The sequence below is a fragment of the Calonectris borealis genome, chromosome 4 (genome assembly GCF_964195595.1).
Source record: "Calonectris borealis chromosome 4, bCalBor7.hap1.2, whole genome shotgun sequence".
Lineage (NCBI taxonomy): Eukaryota > Metazoa > Chordata > Aves > Procellariiformes > Procellariidae > Calonectris > Calonectris borealis.
In genome coordinates, this window is record NC_134315.1 from 67,472,530 (window position 1) to 67,494,670 (window position 22,141).

Below are 22,141 nucleotides of genomic sequence, written 5' to 3' on the forward strand. Positions count from 1 at the left end.
CAGAAAACAAAATTCAGTGGTTCCGTTGATTGATAATCTTGTATATTCTGCACCTTTTCCCCTTTGGTGTATAAGCATTAAATGTTAGATGATGTTATTTGTATCAGAGGAAGTAACTAAAAAGTACTGCAGATCAGTTGTGACAGAATACCCGTAAGTCAAAAAGAATGTTTGAGAGCCCTTGAGAGAGTTATGAAAAGGTATTTGGTGTCTTTGTAGTTTCTGTAGATGATTGTTACTTCTGTATGTAACAAATAGTTACTGCGGGAAAGACAGTTTTAATCCTTGACTGGCTCCCTATTCTCCATATAATTTTCCAGTGTTTTTAATAAAAGCTGCTTTGTTATAGAACTCATGCATCAAATAATCTTTCTGTGGCTCTTACAACATCCTTTTATATGAAGTGTTATTCAACAGACTTAATGGCAATGACATTATTTATTAGAACGAAAGATTTTGGAATGCTTTCAGTGGGTATTCTGTCTAGCAATGTGGGTTATCAGCAATGAATCTTCACAGAACATATGAAGATACTGGGTAGTGCAAGTTGTAGGCGTCCTGTAGTAAGGTAACCAAAAGTTATAGGCCATAAGATCGCTAAAATGTAATGTGGCAACACAAAGGAAGTTAGATGTACCCTCACAGAGAAATAAGGCTTTACACATTTCCTTATGAATGGGCTTAACTCTCTCTCAGATTCAGATTTTTAAATAAATGCTGCCCTTTGCATTGGGCAGCGTAGGCACTACAGCACCATCTGTCGGTAGAAGGAAGAAAAATTTTGACTTTCATTTCTAAACACATTTTTTTTTGAGGTATTATAAACTCTTCAACAGAGTGCTGAGCATGGAAGTATATATTTTTTTTTCCATTGGAGGATTAACCAGTTTTGTTCTGCTGCAATATGTTGAAAATTAAATTTCTCATATTCCTGAGGTGGCAATTTTTAGGATTCATTGTCTCATGTGAGTCAAAGGATACTGAAATGAGAGGGTCATTTTCCGTTTGAACATTATAACATTTTCCCTGTGCTCTGGGAAGTGTTGGGATAAAGTATTGCCTGATTATGAAAGGAGGAGTGAAAAATTGTGGTTTCTCTTTCACTATGCCTTAATAAGCAATGGGAGGAGAAGGAATGAAAACTTGCACTGGAATGCTGAGACATCTTTTTTGTTATATCTCAATTTTAAATCAAATTACAGAAATATGTCTAAGAGCTATCAAAGATATAATAATATTGCTTCTGAAGCAGCTTGAAAGAAAATTCATTTTAGAACTACTTTCTCCTATAGACTTTTCTGATGAAACAATAAGTGATGTTATCTTCATTACCGTTTTTGGATAATTTTGGCAAATTATGAGACAAACGATGTGAAGAATTAAATCTAATAAGGATCAACATATTATTGGGCTTTTCAAATCATATTGAATATGGAAATGAAATAGATTAATAACTGTAGCTATTTCATATACAAAAAAAACTATTCTTGTTTTTTGATGCTAATGAAGTTTATTACTTTATAATTAATGCTTAGTGTTTAACAGTATCTTGTTGAGACTCTTCCGCATTTTATAATTTATGCTATGTTTCATTTACATACTAAGTGTAATTTGAAAAAAAATTCAGGAATGTCATGGAGATATGAGTCTTTTCTGCACAGTGTTTTACAATACTGGCTGTATGAGATTTTAACTTTTTATGGCCTTTTTTCTCTCCTGTTACATATTTAACACATCTACTTATTCTTCACTTTGTTTTAAAAACTTTTTACCCTTATTTTTCACTTTGTTTTAAAAACTTACCTCTTGTAAGCACTGTTACAGCTGATTATTTTCACTAGAGATTATCAATGAGCTTAATTAATCTACTCTCCATGGCTCTGGAAGTCTTAGCAGAACATGCTCTGAAATTCTTGCCATTTTAGCATTTGTAGACCCTGGAAACCTAAAAAAACCTCTGCCAGAAGGAGCTAAAGACTCAATTCCTGTAACCATTTATGTTTTATAATTTTGCCCTGCTACTTTAATGGCTGAACTGAAACACAATAGGCATGAAGAAAATGGGGTAATTAGAAGAAGGGAGAGCAACATTGTGTGCTTCTGCTGTGATCTATCTTCTGCTAGACTTGGAAAAGACATTCCTTTTTGAACTTATCTTTTGCTGTGGCAGTGCATCTTAACTTTTTTGTGTGTGTGTGTGTGAAATCTGTAATTGTAAGGGTGGTTTGGTTTTTTGTTGGGTTTTTTGTTTTGTTTTGTTTTTTTTTAATTATTTAGCTTGCTAGCTAGCTAAGTACCACACGAAATCCAGAATAACAATTAGTGCATGCTTACAAGATTCATCAACGCAAATAAGATAATGTCTAAACAGCACTTTATTAGGATTGGGTTTTGTTCTTTTTTTCTTTTTAATTACAAATTCTAAGTTTCGGAGTTGTTACTTATTTGAAAGAATAACTCCTGAAGTAAAATACACAGTAAGAAGTGAGGAAAATATAATAATCTGTACTGAATACTGACTTGTGATGGGAATTGCTGAAATACTCAGATGAAGATTTCTTAGTTATTAGGGTGTTATAGAGCCACAGGTTCTGCCAGTTTTCTGGAATAGGAAACAATTTGGCAGTAAACTTGAATAACTTGAACTTTTTTTAGAGCATTCAAAATCCAAAACCATTTAGAATGTTATCACAATCCACTTGGAAATTCCATGCCTTTTTTTATTCACCTATGTTAATGTCGTTCTTTTGTTTCACAGATGAATAGTTTGCTGAGACTCAAGAGCATCTGTACTGGTTTAGATCAGAAGTCCATCAAACTCAGTATTCTGTTTCTAACAGAGTTGAATAGTACGTGCCTAGGGACAAGCGTAAGAACAAGGCAATTATATAGGGGTGTTTCCTTGGTTCTACCCAGGTGGCAGGGATCACAATTGGGACAAAGATTTGCAGTTCTCCATATGAATTTCACCTGTTGTTTTATCCCCCAGTCACTGTATTAGCATTTTTCATGTTTGATTGTTGTTTTTACTACCTTGAATTACTTAGAGCTATCACCAAAATTTGACACCTCTTCCACCCTCCAGTCATTTCTAAATACATTTAATAACACAATGGGATTCGATTGGTGATTTCCCTCCACTTTGAAGACTAGCTTTTCTTTTTTTTTTAAACCAGTTTCCTTTGTTTTAATCAATTTTTATCAACATAAGGATGTTCCTGTATGCTCTACTGCATCCTGCCTTTCTTTAAATACATTTTTGGCATTCAAACAGTGGACTTTATGAACTGGATCTTTCTTGTCTGTGTCTCCAGTGGCTTGTTGAAAGAAATCTAATGAAGCATGACTTCCCTTTACAAAAGCAGTGATGACTCTTGCCAGTGTGTTTATTCCATTGTTTGCTTTCTGCTTTAAACACAGCTACCAATTTGCCTTTTATAAATTTCAGACTTACTGCCATGTAGTTCCCTGCTGTCCTCCAGAGTCCATTTGGCATATTTCATTCTTCTGGCACTGAGGCAGTTTGAACAAGAACGCTGTAGCTAATGGCTCAGCTGCGTTCATCCCCGAGTTCTTCTAGATCACCTGAGTGAACACCGTCTGGTCCTAGCAGTTGGTCACTTGTCAGTTTTCTTTTATAACTTCTCTACTAGCACTTCTCTGTGGTGGTCTTGTGTTCCAAGAGCTCTTTTTATCCTTTGATCTTGTATTAGCTCTACAGAGATACCTTAATGGGCTTACTGCTCCTGATTTGTTTGAAAAATAATTTATTGCCACCTTTTATGCCTTTATGCAAGTTTTCCTTAAACTCTTTTGGCCTGCTTCATTCTGTTTTTGAAACTAACATACCATAGTTGACATATTTTTCTGTTTTCCTTCTTTGAACAGACTTCTTGAAGAATGCCATTTTCTTACAGCCTTCTTTCTCTGCAGTTTAACCATTCCAGCTTTTTTTGTCTTTTAAAAAGCCTTTTGATGGATGGCATACGTTTCCTTTGAACCCCTAATATTGTATCTTTTTATACAGTTTTAGTGTTGTCTATAAAAACATTTTCCATGTTTTGCTGCATCTTTTTATGCTCTTTATGAAAACTAAGCTAGCTAGCTAAGAAATTTCTTGCTTCAAATTAGATGTTCCCATCAGAAATGTTGTTCTCACCTATTCATGAAAAATAAATCAGTAGTGTTTACTTTGTTTATTATTCATGTACTGACTTTTATGGTAGCTCATGCAAGGCAGTGATTCTAAAATACTCTTGACTGAAGTAATGCAGTGTATGTAGAGTGTAAATTTCTAGCATTAACAAAGCAAATATCGTATTGTGCTTGATTGGAGATTTTCTTCTAAAATTCCTGTCCAAAGGTAGCTTGCATTACCTATGTACCTTTTTAACAACGGCGTTAGGAGTTGTTCAGCTTTGAAGAAAAAACACTGGTGACAGTACACCTCTCTCCTATGTGCTTTATTATAGGTTAGTTTGATCTGAATGAGAAAGACATTATATTAAAACAATTCTGATATTGGTGCTGACAAGGTCAGAAAAGATCTTCAGGGTCTGAATACCTGAAGGTGTTTTTTCTCACTATGCTAGCTGGTAGGTTGGACTTAAATATTCTGCGCAATTGTAAACTTTTTCTAGTTTATTTTTACTTGTATTCAGCATATATTTCTTTGTTATTATGTGATTATTGTCTTTGGGCTTCACTGGTGTTTTTTCTTTAGTTTTTCTTATTTTTGCTTTTTTTATCTATTATTTATCACATCTCCTCACTTCATTTTGCTAGGCTAAATGAGTTTTATTCGTCTAGGTTTTTTTCTTCTAAGGTGATGTCTGCATACTCTAGATCATCCTAGTAGTTCTGCTCTGTTCTTGGAAGATTGATTCCTAGTGGAACATGGATGAGCAAGACTAATCACATTGAGTCTTTGATCAAGCCTATTATCCTATTTTAAACTGTGGATACTTAAGGAATAGTTTATTAAAAGGGCAAACAACAGTAAAAGTTTCCCAGAATACACTCCCACCCTTCTGCAATTTTAAGTTCAGGGACTTTTGATTCTTGCTTGCCAGAAATGATGGGCATGTGCTTAGTGGCCCTTCAGGGATTATTCCTCCATTTGCCCAGCAAAACTTTGAATCCACATAGACTTTCACTAAGAGTTTCACTAAGTTAATTGTAAATTGTACTGGCATCTTAGTTTAATTTTTGTGTTGTAAAATGCTTTTGCTGGTAGCAAGTCAGGTTGGAGGGGAGACACGGATCACAACCGTGATTCTATTTCTTAGAACACCTTCTGTTCGTTATACCATTGTAATTAATAGAATAAAGCTGTTACTGTTAATAGCTGATAAGCACACACAATGCCATGACTTACACACTTACAGTTGGAGCTTACAGTTGGGAGGCTGACTCCAACTATATACTCCAACAAGTGTAATGAAGGGTTTTACTGGCATTCCAATACCTTCAAAAACTCCTGCAGAAGGCCCTTTGCTTCATGGGTTTATATATACAGTCCTGTATTCTTTGTTTGCGTGGAGTAGCTGTCACTCTCTTGGATGTTCTCTGAGTCATACAACCTGCTGCTGGTACTAGCGTGTGCTAGTGGTGATGTACAGATTCATCTGACCTGTGGTATTCTGAATTGATCATGTTTTGCAGTTCAGTGAGACTGCCAGTCCCTAGAGTTTACCAGCTCTTGGGAAACTTTCACACATGACCTTCTCAGCATGCACTCTCCATCTCTTTGGCCTGCTTTTTCCTGGTGACTCGCTCCATCTGATGTAAGAATCTATATAACCCATTCCTGCAAACTCACCTGGAAAGGGTCCTTTATACCACGATTCTACAGAATTCTCCTATCCCTCCTGAGTTGTCTTTTTTTCCCCCCACCTTGAAAAATCCTACTGTTACATAGTTATTTCTTCTATGGCAGTGATTCCAATTCTGAATCCTTCCATAATGCTTCTCAGTTCTACCATATTTTCTGATGGAAGACTCAAAACTGCACCCAGCATTCCAGATGTGGACACACCAGGAATTTGTAAATACACAATGTTTTCTGTGTTGTTCTCTTCACAGTGGTTCCTAATTCTTTACTTGATTCCTGCGTGCTTGTTGATTATCCTGTACCAAGCTGGTGTTTTCATAGAACTGTCATTGATAATACCATCTCATTATGGCAAAAAGGAGTGAAGATAAAGATGAACTCAGAGTCCATCATTTCATATCTAAAATTAGATTTTTTCCTACATTTCTTGTATCTACACTGAAGTTCATGTGCTGTTTCATTACCACGATGACTTGGTCTTCCAAGCTCCTCCTCCAGTTCCTCACAGCTCCTTCGTGATTATTCAACTCTGAATAGCTTAGTATCAGCAACGAACTTTGCCACTTCGTTATTCACTCATTCTTCAGCCTTTTTTTTACATATATGTTGAACAGCCTGAAACAATCACAAACTGACAGGAATTGTACGGTTAATGTTAGTTTGACCAGAACCTTATCTAGTATTTTGCCTCATCTCCTTTTGAAAGTAGCTTTTCTGATTCTTGTCATTTACCCTTCCTTTGGCTGCTTTATGTTTTGCTTTTCTTTTGTGATGTTGGTCTAGATAAGTCATTATACCTTCCTAAAGTGTCACTTTTTAAATCAAAGTAGTTTGCTCACATGCGTGGAGAATTTGCGCTTACTGTTGTTTTAAGAGCTTTGATGACAGAAAAAGTTAGAGTATACTTCTGTTGTTATTATCTGTACAGTTAACATTTCCATTGAAGATGAAAATATAAATGTCAAAACCACTCTAAAAAATGGCAATTACAGCATGAGGTAAGTTTAGTTTTTGTATACCTACAGGAACCTGCAACTACAGTAACACTCTTTTTTTTTGTTTCTGCTAAAACAGAATGGTGAATCAAACAGTTTATAATAGCATTAACTTCCAGATCAAATATTTTCAACCAGTCTTTATAATTCCAGAATTAGTGGAAACATTTATGTCTTTAGATTGTTCCATCAAGGCACAGGGAAGTGAATTATTGAAAAGATAAAAATAAATTTGTTTGCTTTCTGTCAGAGTTCATATCCACAGCCAACCTTGATAGAAGACCAGAATGATTTAGACAAGTTTGCTTTGGAGATTCATAACATATGCTTGCTGGACAGAATTGAGTTATCTCTGCTCTGGAGAGTAAGTTATTGTAGCAGGAGCTGACAGAGATGAAGATAACTGAGGGAAATTCAATTACCTTTTAGTGTTTTCCTTCTAATAGGATTCTTAATGTGAAAAAGATCCTTAGATGATGCGCCTGTGTTGCTTTGTGAGATCTGCTTTCATACCTGCATCCAGAATAAAGTGAACTCTTCTTTTCAGGCCTTCATTAAGGATGAAATATGCATCTGATTGCTAAATGGGTTTTAACTTTTGATCCAACATATTGTCATTTGTAGCCCAGATGTATTTGACAGTCTTTTGGCAGTAGTCTTGAATATTCTCTCAAATGCAATTTCATTTTCAAAAGTATTGTTTTTATGTGAGAAGCTTATTTATAACAGGAATTGAAGAAAGAGGTCACAAAACTGTAAAATATTTCCCTATATTCTAGTTCTGTTTCTGCATGTTTGTTTTCTCATTTGACTTTCCTGGCAAAAGCACCTGAGTTGCAAATACTGCTTATGACTGACCTGAGTTCAGGCTGTTGGGTTAAAGCCCATCCCACTTGATTGTAGCTGGATTTCATGTGAAACCTCTGCAGTTCTGAAGTTACCAGGGTAGACTGGTGCATACAAGTATTAGAATATTACTATTTTTGTTACTTGTAAAAATTTCATTTTTTTTTATAATGGCTGATGGTTGAAATGAAAATTTAGAAGTGACTCTATGAAGCCAGCTCGTTCTGCATCTGTATGTACGAAAACATACCACATACAAGTTTGTGTACCTGCAATAAGCTTTCTTTTACTGAAAACCATGAAAATACTGTCTGTAGCTGAATGTAGTTATGTGTATATCCTCCAAAAGATTTTATTTTTAAAACTCTGACCCTTACCAGCTTTGGAAAGTAAAGTCCACTTTTTATCTGGAGGATTTATCCAAGCACTTGCACACTGATATTTCGATAAAAGAAAGGGAGAAGAAGTATCTTCATGTTAGGTTTATTTGCAACCTTGAAACAGGTTTGGATGTGCCTAAAAGCCATAGCATACCTGACCTACAGAAGTCTGTATTGAAAATCTGGTCCATAGTTTGAGTAGTTACTTGTCTTGACCTATGGCTTCTTGATTACATAAGCTATTATGTCATTAGCTTGTTTGTACTCAAATCGTAGTATGCATAGTCTAATCTTGTAGTTAATGCAGTCTCCTCATTTAAGCATGACAAAGTTTGATTCATGCAGGTTTATTTTTTGATGTTCATGAAGGTGGCTTATGAAAATCAACTTTAGGGCAATGTGGGAAGTAAAGCATTAAAACATATGCATTAAAGTACTGAGATGTTTAGAAAAGTTCATCAGTAGAGCCTGAAGGCATTTACAGTTAAGTTTTTCAATGTTACCTGTATTTCTTAGAGTATTTTTTTTCTTTCATTTATTGGAATATTATTGAGGTGGAAGTTGTGCAAAATATTGCATCTAGTGTAATAGTTTATCCTGAATTGGTATTTCTCATACCAATGAAAGCTTCAGCCTTTCATTGAGAATGCTCTGTTCTGAATACAAAATATAGTTACTGTGCTGATAAATACCTCCATGACTAATGGTTGAAAAGAGACAGTAATTGTTTAAATAAGGATTTTAAAATTAAATTGCTAAAATGATCTTTATTTTATAGTAGATGGGGCTTGAAGTCTGTCTGGGATCCAGGGAGGGAAATGGTGGAAAACTGTAAAGTCACACCCAGCCAAGGGTGACATTCCTGTTAGTCTTTTATAAAGTTAGCCTTTTATTTCTGAGTAGACCTATACAGCTTTCCAGGAAAGGGAACAAGACTGCACTAATCAGAATTCTTAACAGGAACCAAAAGGTTCTTTCACATTGCAAAGCAGTGAGATAGAAGTGGCAGTCCAGCTTTTCACCTTAACTTGCCTATATTAGCTTTTAAATGGGAATCACTATAATAGATTTTTTGAATCTTTTTCTTCCCGCTTCATCTGATTCTTTTATAGAAATGTTTACAGAATGAGTCCACCTACTGATTTTTCTCTTTGACCTAAATAGGAGAAAACTGAGTCAATCCCTTTGAGATGGTCTTAGATCATGAAAAGGAAGATCTATCAGGCAGTTAAGTTGCTCTTCACATGATCACTGTGTCGGGAAAGGTGCCAAGTGACTTAAAGACCTCTGGATTTCACTGTTAATCTGAAGTCCTACTGGAAGTGGCATAGTCAATCCTTAAAAAGTCATACCATTCAGAAAATCAAATTGTCCTTACTGTTCTGTTTTACACAAGGAAGAAGATATGTTTCCTGATACTTTCCTCACCACTCCTCTTCTCCCTCCCACCTTTTTCCTGCTCACGTTTCTAGATCCCTGTTGTTAATTCACTTTTTAGGAAATGCATCTTCAAAGATTTCTGGCCATCTTAAAAGGAAAGATTTAGATATCTCTTGGACGTAGGGCTTGCAAGGTGATGATAGTGACTATAATGATGAGCAGTGCAAGTGCTTTGGTCATTGTTACACTTTTTTTTTTCCTTTTGTGCCCTAGTGCCAAGATACTGTTTTTCTGTCAGAGATTTGTTGGAACAAATTCTGGGTCTAAGTAGTAATGTCAAGATTACGGCATAATGGATTTTGATATTTTCGTGCTTCTTCCATCCTTCTCCCTGCCTGTCCTTGCGGAAACTTGGAATTTAGATCTCATCAAACTATCCTGAATTGTGTGTTGCCCTTAGAGCAATTTGAGATTCCATCTTTTGTGACCAATGCCAGTTCTTGCCTCAGAAATATTTAAGGGAGGTGACAGGCAAAGCAAGCAAAATGCTCAGTTATTGGATGGGTTACTATATTATAGAGAACATATGGCAATTGTGAAACAAATTTTGTCATAACTTGGGACCAGAGACTTACAATACATGGACAGGGTGCCACGAGGGCTGGCAGTGCCCCACAGGGGTTAAGTTGGGCACCCACTGCAGTACCACGGCCTCCTGGGCAGGACCTTACCAAGCATCTCCACCATAAGAAGAGCAGGGCAGCCCGGGGGGAGGGTGGCCAGGGCCAGCACAGACCCCTCACAATAGGGCCGGGCCACGGGGCCAGGGCCAGCCTGAGGCTGGGAAACCTGCTTGCCCCGTGGCTGGGGGCCTGGGAAGGATCAGGGAGCCCACAGCAAAGTGGTAGACATCGCTAGGATGGGGGGGTTGGTCCTGGTCTCTGTCCAGGGTGTGGGGCAGCCTCTCTCCACTACCACCAGCAGGACTGGCTCTGTGCTGGCCCTCAGCCCTGGGAGGACCTTATGCCACCTACATACATCTCTTAATTATCCTACCGTTAGTCCTGAATGTGTTAAACATTTACAGAAGAAAAAGCCAGATATTCTGCCTTCTGAAACCTTGTTGCTTATTTTTTCCTACACTCTCTGTTAGAAACCCCAAATATCTCATTTCTGAGCAGTTGTTGATAGCCTTGAAGCCAGCATCACCCATCTTGGCATTGGACCAACACTGTTTTGCAAGGCAATTTCATATGGTTGGCAGCAGAGGAGGGAGGAATGTTTCTCAGGTTATTTTTGAATGGCAGTTGTCTGAAGCTACTCAGAAATTTGGAACATTAGAAGTAGCCAGAGGTAGATTATTGGCTAGAATGTGACTGAAGCTGTTAAAGTGTGTGAGAAATGTTGTTATATGGCACTTTGGTATGTCCAATAGCTGTCACTTACATGTGTTTTATATAATGTTTTATATCATTTCAGTAGTTTGTTTCATTTTTGTGCATGCTTGGTGGAAGCTGGTGATTTTGATTAGTCGCTGTACTTTCTTTCAATACCTATAATATTAACGAGTGAACTGTAATTCACATCAAATCCCAGATTCATGTTTTAAAATACCACAGAATTTGCGTTGCTTTTTTATCTTGCATGGCTATTGTGTTCTAAACATAACAAGCTCCAAGTATTGAGTTTGTTATTTTACACTGAATTAAAGTCAATTAGTGAAATCTAGTTAAGCAGGATTTGTGCAGTTGTACTGTGTAATCTGTTTTGTGCCATTACACCAATGTCTGAGAGTTCAGCTGTTTGTAACAAATGCTGGTAACTGTTATCGAGGGGTAGTATGAAAACGCCCTCCTCATACCATTTAAAAAAAATCAACAAAAACAACCGGACAGAAAAACCTTGCATGATGAACTGGAACAAAGCCAAAAATAAAACTCAACAAGAACGTCAGAGCCTTGGAATAGGAGGTTTTACAAGTTCTGGTATTTAATTTTGAAATGAGAAATAAACAGAAAACTCATGAAATGGATCTTATATATTCTTCTTATGTAAATGAATATGTTTATGGACCATTCTTTTTTTTTTAATTTTACTTTTTATTTTAATGTTGACGACATAAAGGATGAGTCCAGTGGAAACTGGTGCTACACAGTACTTCATTTATCTGAAGGTAGCATCTGTGGTACTTGCAATACTGATTCTTGCGTCATTGTGGTCTTTTCATTTAAACCAAATGAGCAAGAAAATATAAATTTTAAAGTAATTGTTATGGAGTATTTTTAGCCTTTGTTCCATATTGCTCAGTATAAGGATCTAGAGTTGCGTGAATGAGTGTTTTTAAGTTAGACTGCTGTAAATTAAAGCAGAGATTGTTGTCTTCTCACACTTTGAATAGTCAGAATATTTCAAATGCTGTCATCATATGGATAATAAAATCACACACAAGGAATTAAATTATCCTCCGCCAACAATTTTTAGAGCCAAATGTCGACCTTTCAAGGGTGGTAGAACTTTTTCTGAATAAAAAATGTTAATTAAAAGCCAAACCTATTCATACCCATCTCATGCTGTTCTGAAACTCCAAAATTGTGTTACACAAATGCGTGAGAACCAATCACAAAGGAGGAAGCCTCATACGCTAGTTGGAATGAAATACAAAACATAGACTACTGAAAAAAGGAGAGGGAAAAAATGAAATTAAAATAATTAGCTTTTCATAGTTTGATACTATAGGAATTCTGACAGGAGGCTTTAAGTTAAGGCAGCTGGGACTGTGACTGCTTAACATGTTTCCAAAGTAAGTGGCTAGGAATGATTTTAAAGAATAACTGTCTTAAAATGCCGTATTTTAATAATCCTTCCCATTTGCTTCTGGATTTTTTTTTTTAATCTTTGCCATTTCATCATCATCTTAATCAAAATATTCTGCTTTTAAAATACTTGGTCCTCCAAAGAATAGTCTCTCAATAGTCTTAGTTTAGCATAAGGTGAAGAGCAAGTTTGGAGTGTAAGTTAGAAACTTGTGAATCAGCAGCACTGAGCATGTTATTTTTGAATAGACATTTGAATAAAATCCCATGTAATACTTCTTTTTTTCACAGATTCTCTGATAGTGATTTGAAATTCCTCTGACAAGAAAGGAAGCCCTTAATACTTTTCATTAATAATGACTTTAAATGTTTCTGCAGATGTAGATGAAGATGCAATGACTTAATGGCAGAAACTGAAGGTTTTTTTTCTGTGTGTGGGAAGGGAATGCTTTGCCAGCAAACATGTTTGTCCTGTTTAGCAGTGTTGCTCAAGGGTATGTGCCAGTCAAGGTGATCGTTCTCCATTGTGAGAGACTGAAAAGGGTCCTGAACTGCCAGAGATCAAGTCCACTAAATTAGCTCTTGGAGCAAGCATGATGGAAGCTGGTGAAGGACAGATGGGTTACCTTTTGGGTTGTGAACTCATGTTCATGTCTGAATTTTTCATAACTGAGGTTTCACAAAAAGGTTGCCAAATATGGCACAGAACACTTTTAAAGCTCCTTCTGTTGCTGGTGCAGAATGATAGGTGATTTGTTCCTACGTCTACCTTATTTACCATTATGTATCCCTGTGTATACATTGATTTTATTGTGTGCTGATGGTATTTTTCCTTTTGTTTGTTCTTGATGTCTAGTAAGTACTAGCCTACTATACAGAGTAGAATACTTTCAAAACATGCCTTTGATTCTGTTATCAGAGTACAGAACAAAGTTATAGAAAGGCAAACTACAAATACCTTTTTTTCTTTTTTTTTTCCTTGTTTTTTTTTTGCATTAAGTGTCATAAGTGACATCTTAAGGAGTCCAGTCAGGTCTGAAACCAACTTGGTATCCAAAGTACTGAAGCTTATTAGAGATGTGCTTGTCATTGGCATGCAACCAGTCATGACAAGATAAGAAACTATTGTGCCTAAGTGTCTGATTATCTCAAATTAATGTGATTTTTCTCTTTTTTGTTCGTGAGTTGGTATATTTTGATAAATTCTGAAGATCCTGGATTAAAATGAGTGTTGTGTTCTCCAACCAAGACACTAAAAGGGAAAGCTGAAAAGTGCTTGAGGGGAACTATGTAGAAAATAGAAATTGAAACACAGACCCCAGGCTGCAGGGATATCTCAAGGGGCTAATCTTTCTGTCTTTTGGAAATCTGGAACTTTACATAATCTTGGAAACTGTTTCTGTAGAGATTTTGGCTGGAAATGAATTTGCTTTGCATGTGTTTCGCAAATTTATAAGGAGATTTAGTGAGTGTGATGTAGCAGGAGTATCAAACAATAAATAACAAAATCAACAGAGGTATGTTGATTACTTTTGCATTATATTCTACATATAATATGAATGTGAGTTCTTATGATAATAAAAATGAGTCCTATATAGGAATACACTTTCCTGTAAGGTAAGTGTTGAGACAATTAACCCAAGTCATATGTTAAATACTGACATACCTAAATATTTGTAGCTGTGTCTTTGATAGCTATAGAAATTAAAGAATTTTGAGTCATGCAAATGCCTTTCACTATAGCCAGAGGCTGAAGCCACATTTATGGATTAAATTGGTACAAGGTATTTTGTAAGAAGGTTCTAAATTATCTTTTGGTTTATCTACTTATCATCTGAATCATTCTGGCTAGATTTTTCCATTCTTTGTGCTCTTGGGGTTGAATTACTTCAAGGTTTAGAATTTTTTTTTCTTGTTTTGGAAAAGAAGGTTGGCAAAATGTTTCCAAATTAAAACATTAAAAAATATTATTACTTTTTATTTCATTGAGAATATCCATTTTTTCCATGTTTTGAGGTATTATTGTTTCCTCACTGTCAGAAATGTACCTTTTGCCCCTGTTATGAAAAATTATTCGGAATTCATCTGACACAAAACTTCTGAAAAATTTGTAAGCTGCATTGTTCAAAAATACTCAATAGTGTGTGTTATCTGCTCTTAGAGACTTCAATTAAGGTTTATCTGTGCTGTCTGAACCTCATGTGACTCTCAATCTGTTCAACCATCACTCCTGTGCCAAGTCTTGGTGCTGCAAGTTGTAGAAGAACTGTGCTGGCGGTAGGGTGTCTGGAAATCTGAATCCTAGGGAAGTAATTATTTGGCTGCTGGGGCCAAAGCGGCTAGACTACTTTCTACCTACTTTACAGGTAACAGGTCCTCACTGTGCCTCAGTGGAACAAGACAATTGGAGAGGTGGTGGTCACAGTGAAGGAGAACATTTCAGAGCTTTAGTTTGTTGGGGTTTATTGGAAATGTGCCATCTGGCCCTGGTCATATGAAGATTTTCACAAGATCTTGAAGAATGGATCGAAAGCCACAGCAAGAGTTATTTGGCAAATGTTTCCTGAGCTGACAGTGCCACATTGCAGTGGATGATAACTATTTCCCCTACTTCCACTTAGTGTTCATACTCTACAAAAGGGAGGAAGTGATGCTATTGCTAGAGTAAGGTACTAACAGCAAGACCAAAAGGTGAAGTTTGGGTGGGTAATATGAGAAAGAGCCTGCAGATAAAAGAGAAGAACAGAAAGAAAAGTTGGGGAGCATTGAAAGTAGAATTGGGACAGTTCCTTAGGCCAGTCTCCACTGCACCTTTGGAGACTGGAACTAAATACTGTATTTCTCTTCTGGCAGTAATAAGCTGCTCACACATCTTTAACTACTGGTAACAGATAGGGTAACAATCAAATACTGCTTTGCTTTGGTTGAAGTGATAGAAGTCTTTGTAATTGGCCCACTTTGAGACTGATATGTATGTTTTCACATGATTAAAAGGTATTTTTCCCCCTTTTAAAACTTAAGTTTTAAATAGAAATGACAATATGAAAAGATTCCAAAACCAAGTATCCAACAGTTATGAAAAATCAGAGCAGTGCAACCTTAATTTGGCCCTCACTAAGCATGTGTAGTGAATCCTTAGATTATGTAAGTACATGTCTCATTTGCTGGACGGAGTGGATGTTCCTTGTAGAATAAGTGAGTTTGTCAATTCCAGAAGTTGTTCGTGGATCTGATTCATTTGGTGCATTGGACTAGAAGTACTTTAATGAATATAGTACTAATCTCTGTCGTGGTGTTGAAGCAGTTGAATGTCACAAGGTTGATGCAGTGTGGTTGGGAAATGGCTTAAAAGATCATTACTGGCTCCTTTTTTGCATAATATCTAATCTGAGAGCACAGAGCCACCTACGCAGAAGTTCTGAGCTTTACTCTTTCTAGAGCATAGGGGAATTGTACTTTGATGGTTTCTAGCTTGAAAAATGGCTTGTATTTGGAAGATGTGGACCCAAAGGATCTCAAATTTAATGCCCAAGCGTAATGTTTTTAGGATCTTAGCCTGTTTTAAAACAAGAACGGTATGAAGGGACTGCAGACATAAACTGGATTTGCAAAAGAGAGAGTGGGGAAAGTGTCTATCTTAGTGCATGCTTTGAATGCAAGGCATTTGGGCATATATACAGTAAGAACTGGCTTCTTGGGTTCAAAAAAAACATTTGTCTCTGCGTATTGTTTATGCCAATGGTTAGCAGTGATCCTTAGACTGTTAGAATACTGAAATAATGTAGGGCAGATATAGCAAATCCCAGTTTCTAGCAAGGAGTAAGAGCTCTTACTTGTTTGTATAAAGCTTAGTCTTTGTGATCCAAGGGTGCTACTGTAACACAAATAATATCAATTAGATAAGCATCAAAGAAAAAGGTTAAAAAAAGTCTGTGGTACTAATGGATACTGCAGAATAGATCTGATGTTATTTGTCTTTACTCTTTACTATTTATTTATTCTGTCATTTGTTTTTATATCAAGTTGAACTCTTGTTGGTTTGTCTCATTTACCTACTCTACTGAATTGGGTTCATTTGAAAGATGCAATCTCAGTAAAAGTGCTGTTGCCTAGTGTTTAGCTGGGTTTACTAAAACGTAATACTGTGAGACTTAAAGGTAAAAAACAAAGCTGTTGATTCAGCATAAATTAAAACCAGATGTCTCGTGAGATCCTTGCATTTCTCTCTAATCACTAACCCAAATTGACTGTGGTAGGTTTTTTTTCTGGTCATGATCATAGTTTTACCAGTCTGTATTTGGTGTGATCCAAGTCAACTGCGGGATTTTCCCCCCCCTCTTGTGATTTTAAATGCATGCGTTTTTTTCCCCAGGAATGTCTGGCTACAATACCACTTTTTTTTCTTCCCCCTCCCCCCCTCCACATTTGTATTACAAACAGTTGATTTAGATGCAGATTCTTTTTAATCTTCAAATCAGATAAAAGGCTGGAAAAGTGGATAAATGAGGTTTGGAAAACTATAGGTTGCAGAGATGAGAAGCCATTGCATTGTGTTCAGTCCATTAAAACAAGAAGAAATAGAAGAGATACTTTGATAAGTGTTCTGCTGGTGTTAACCTTGATGGCTATTATCGGGGGGATGATGCTATATCTATTTCATTGGCTTAAGCTTTTTTCATGCTGAGAGAAATCAATACTTTGAGTCGTTGGATGACAGAGGCATCACTTCAGAATTGACGGTGGCTGTCAGACATTGTCATTGGTTGACTTTTGTTCGCTGTTGAGGTTTTAAGCTTTCATTTTTCTAAGTCTTATTCAGGAGCCTTTGTAAGATTTCCCTGGGTAGCATTTTTAGTCCAGACTTTAAACCTCAGGTCAGAGGTCAAGTGCAAAGATCTGTGAAAGCAGAGGATTGAGGAGCTCCTTCATTTACTAAAATATCCTTATTTGTAGGGAATTTGCATTACTGGCAAGACTACGCGTTATCTTATGGATGACTTTTCCTCTTAAATGGCACCCTCTGAGACAGGTTGTTGACAAAGCAAGTAGCTTTTAGCCAAATTAGACAAAGGAACTGGCATATGTAAAAGTATTCAGTGATCTCTGAGTTGAAGAATAAAAGTAAAAAGGTGCAATATTGCTTTTAAAAACCCTGCACTATTAAACTTTTTCGTAGTTTGTAGAAAGCATTTCATTCTAATTTTGGGACTGCAAAGGTGCACATGCAGATGGTACTGTGCAGAGGAAATCTTTACTTGACATTTTTATAAAGATCAAAGATAAAATAGTTCTGAAAACACTAGATTAATCCTCCTCTTCACTGAAATATAGACAGGCAGAATAGACTAATTCACCTCGTCACTATTTTGCAATAGCATTTCTGGAATCTTTCCTGCATACAGAATGTATTGTATTTTCATATCTATAACTTGCCTTTTGGATGACTTTGTGCTCCTTTAGAATTACTGTTCCTTAAAAATAAAACTTCAGATAACCTACATGTTCAAATAGCCTGCAGTCTTGTCCAAGCAGGGAACGGGAGAAAGGAAAAAACCCTGTTCTGCTTGCAATAATGGCAAAGAGAAGGTTTCTGTTCCATCCTGGATGAAGGGCTAGAGAACAACGGTCTTTCCTCTGCTCCATGCTGTGTCAAAGGATTCTGCTTAATACTCTTCCCCTTTGTAAAACTTTTAACAGCCACTGAATTTAAGACGTTTTGTAGATAACCTGTGGAGTGTATAGATGAAAATACATTTTTCTCCTTTCAACATTTTTTGTTTCATCATGAGTGTGACTGCAGTACTTTTGTGATTATACTTTCATTACACACTTGCCCAAACAGATAACAAAAATTATGTAGGCCAAAGCACTAGTGGAAGGAAGGTTTGACAAATTCGTTTGCATGCAACTGTATATCTAATTGTAAAACCATATTCAAGCATGGCAGGGTGCATATTGCAAGTGCAAGAGATCAAACAATAAAGAAGAAATAAAAGTGTAGAAATACATTTTTGAGTTTGTGCACAAACAGAAATCAAGCTGAATTTTCATTTTACATAAATTCAATGATTGGGATTTAGTGTGAAGTATTAACATGTACCATTCTATATCCTGGTGTTGCATCTCTGGAAGTAGTGGATCAGGTGAACCTGAAAGCATCTGGAAAATGAAAAAATACGGTAGAGAAACAGAGACTTTTTAGTGCTTTCAGAACAGTCTAGTGGTGACTGGCTTCTTTGGAATGGGTGTCTCTCCATTTCTTTTGGTGGAGCCAGTCGTCTTTCACTCCTGTATTAAAAATTATTTGAGAGAGGGAGTGGGAGAAATAGCTTCTTTTTTTGCCGAATATTGGGCATCTATGGCGGGTAGGAACCACTGAACAATTGACGAGTCACCTTTATGATCAGAGAAAATATTATTCTTGCAAAAGTTTTTTAATGTTAGTAACTATACATGCACATGCCAGATATTTGGCAGAACTGTGGCTTCTTTCTGGTTCTGTAAAATATATATTGTGAAGAGTGTGCTATGGTTAAGAGTCCCTCCTGCAGTGATGTTATAATTTTATGGGATTGCTGCATGTGGGAGACTCTCCGTTTTGGTAATTGCAAATTTCTATTCATATTAAATGCTGCATTTGCCAAAAAGTGGAGTCCTATACGTTTCTGTTTTGTAACAGGCTGATTCTGTTTTCCTGGAAGTTGTCAGGACAATTAAATACCATTCTTTCCTTCATTTGAATGTCACAGCTACACTTTGAAAATCTTTGTTGGTATTTAATGAACGATGCGTTCAAAATTACATCATAAAGAGACTTTTTTAAAAGAGGTACAAGTTCATTATATCTTTTACAAAACATTCTAGTTTGATTTCCATTTTATCATGTTTTAAGGTCAAATGTGACTTTAATGTTCCATAAAGAGACAGAGATTGATAATGGGGAAAGAATAACCCTCTAATGTGATTTATATCTATGGATTTTATGTCAGATATGAAAAGTTGCTGTTCAAATTGTAAAGGAGGATCCATTAAAGAGCACTTTAAAACATTTTACTACTTAGCTTACCTTATACACTTGTTTTTAGAATTCTGCCCTTTCAGGCAACTTAAAAGTAACAGCTATGAAACATTTACAAAGTGCTGAAAAAACTCAGAATCATCATGGGTGCAAAATAGATTAATGTATTGGAAAAGACAGCTGTATTTAAAAAGAGCTAGAAAAATCTTGTTTAGTGTTGGTTATGATTTAGCCATCTTATATTTTTGTGAAGAGGGGTGGCAAAGTGCTTCATGTAGGAGTACAAAAGCCAATTTTTGATGTCTCATTGACTTGGAAAGTCAGCTGCTCATTCTTCACTCCTTCTGGATGTCTGTTCATCAGGTGAGCATTGTTCTAAGGTGTGGGAAAAATTATGAGGAAATTTGTATATATATTAAAATTGTTAAAATAGCTCTTTAAAATTTATTCATCTGTTAGTACATTTTTGTTATCTAACGTCTATGAAAATCTACACAACCTCAAATTTTATTTTACTTGTGTTTTTTTCCACATTATTCCTATCTTTCTCTCACTTTATATGACATATATGTATTTGTATATACACATATATAAGTAACATTCATAGCCTGCCTGTTTTTTTATTTGCAGCAGTTTTCTAATGCTCGTACATATAGATAGATTTATATAGAAAAAGCATTGCTACTGTTTTAAACATAAAAAGCATTATGATATTGTGCTGTTATCTAAGCTCTAAGAAATAATTGTACTAGTGTCTGCATCAGCTGTGCTTCACAAAGAAAAAGCAATTTTTTTTGTTGTTAGGCAGACATTTGTGTCCGTTCTACTAACTAGATCATAGAATAATCCAATCATTGACAAAGGCTGAAATGCTTTGTCTGGCATATGTGATCTGTGGAATTGCCAGATGAACACTGGAATTAGAAATAGGGAGTGCTGAAGTGGAGAAAAGCCTTTATTGTTTCTAGCAATATTTGAATTTGTGGTGGGTCTTCATGTACAGTGGTTTGATGAGGGGGTGATCTAAATTTGGTGCCCGTTTTTTGAGTTCTGTATTAACAGACAAATTTTCAGAAGATCAACAAAAACTAAAATACAAGAGGCTGTTGTAACAAAGAATCTTTCGTAGATTTAAGTTCTCTTTGTAGGTATGACTTTAAGTTCTTGTTTGCTAGTATTTGGTTTTGAGTACCTCGGCAAACAGAAGATATTTATACAACAGGTGTAGTACAGTTAGGAAAATGATTAACTTTCCCATGCTGGCCTGCAAATGTGTTCAACTTCAAGAGGCCATCTGGTAAAGATCGATTCAGTCTTCATATGCATTTTGTCTTCTGTCTATCTGAAGATATGTAGATTTTCTCCTTCATTTTTACAGTTATATATTTATACAAACAACAGCAAACGGTTGGCTACCCAAATGTAATGGAGAGTCACGGGAGTGGAGTGGTCACCTAGCTGGCATTTATTATTCTGAAAGTTGCCTCTTTGTTTTTATAATGCTATTCACTTACTTTGTTATAAAATAAAAGTGGTTGTGCCTATATGTTTTATTATGCAATCAGGCCACTAAAGTGTTGGCATTTGCTAAATCTTGAGTGTGTATGCTATGTGGTTAAAGAATTCCTGACAAACCAAGATTCTCTGCTTGGCTCTCTGGACAGATTTACTATGGGCAGCTGTGCAATGCCTCAATTCTTAAACCTGTAAAATGGGGTTAATTCTTATTTCTCAAGGGTTTTGTATAAGTAATTAATTATGAAGTGCTTCAAAGTTCCTTTGGATGGTGTAATTAAAATGCAAAGTAATAAAGTCTTTATTTTCTTCCTAGTCACTGTGTGCCCAGTATTCTGCAGACAAACGGGAAGAAGAAAAAATGTGTCATCATTTGGTAATGGCAGCTAAGTACCGAGACCAAGTGACTGCAACTCAACTCATACAGAAAATTATCAACATTCTGACAGACAAGCACGGAGCCTGGGGAAGCTCTGCACCAAGGTAGAGCATTTTTGGGGTGTGTTTAAATATTTTTGAGAATTGGGCTGTGCTCAGCTATGCTCAGGTGATTTGAATTAATGTCAATGGTCAAATCTAAAGGTAAACAAGTTTTTTCAGGTGTTTGTTTTTTTTTTTAAAAAACCCCAAGATAATATAAAAAAGGTAAAATGAATGTGTCAGTGTTTAGTATGGGTGAATGTCAGAGAACTAGTGTTTTGTTAGAGCAGTAAAACACAGGGTGATTCTTTTGTGACTTTAAACTTTGCTATAACAATGTGATAGAATTTATTTTGAATGTTCAGTTCTACCCCTATAATTTATTTGGAAAATAATTTTTAAAAGTAAATATTTTCTTACAACTAGCTTTCTTCATGGTGCATTATATGGTTCAAGATTGAACCACAATTTAGTAACTTGTTTTCTTTTCTGCCAAACTTTAAACAAACAAACATCTTTTTAAGTCAGAGGGACATTGAGTTTTGTATTAGTAATTTCAAGGTGAAAACAGTACTGCCAAATTAATTCTCCTTTTGGAATGCTCAGTATGTACCTTCATTACAATAATACTTGTCTAACTTCTTTAGCATAAATCACAGCTAAAGTTTTAATTGCAAATCTAAAATACAAGTTCAAGTCCTTGTAGGATATCCTTAATTAAGGCTTAAGAATAACTGGAACATATTTAGGCTAGAACATAGCCACGTTGAATATGCTAGTACATTGAGATACTGTTATTTGAATGCAATGGAATAATAAGCATGAGAGAAATACATGAATAGACAACAAAGACAACAAATTGTTTTTCCCAGTAAACTTTATTCATTGTTCAATTACTGCTTGTTTTCTGGAAAGAAAAAAAAATTCCAAGCACTAATAAT

General features: G+C 35.9%; 1 protein-coding gene across 2 annotated transcripts in view; it reads left to right on the forward strand.

Annotated features, from left to right (window-relative positions):
* LRBA (LPS responsive beige-like anchor protein) overlaps window positions 1–22,141 on the forward strand; it is a 420,317-nt gene that overhangs the window by 150,554 nt on the left and 247,622 nt on the right. For both annotated transcript variants that reach the window (XM_075149993.1, XM_075149994.1), the window contains one exon: window positions 21,097–21,263. In XM_075149993.1, coding sequence (XP_075006094.1) covers window positions 21,097–21,263 — 167 coding nt within the window. The remainder of the gene's footprint in view (window positions 1–21,096; window positions 21,264–22,141) is intronic.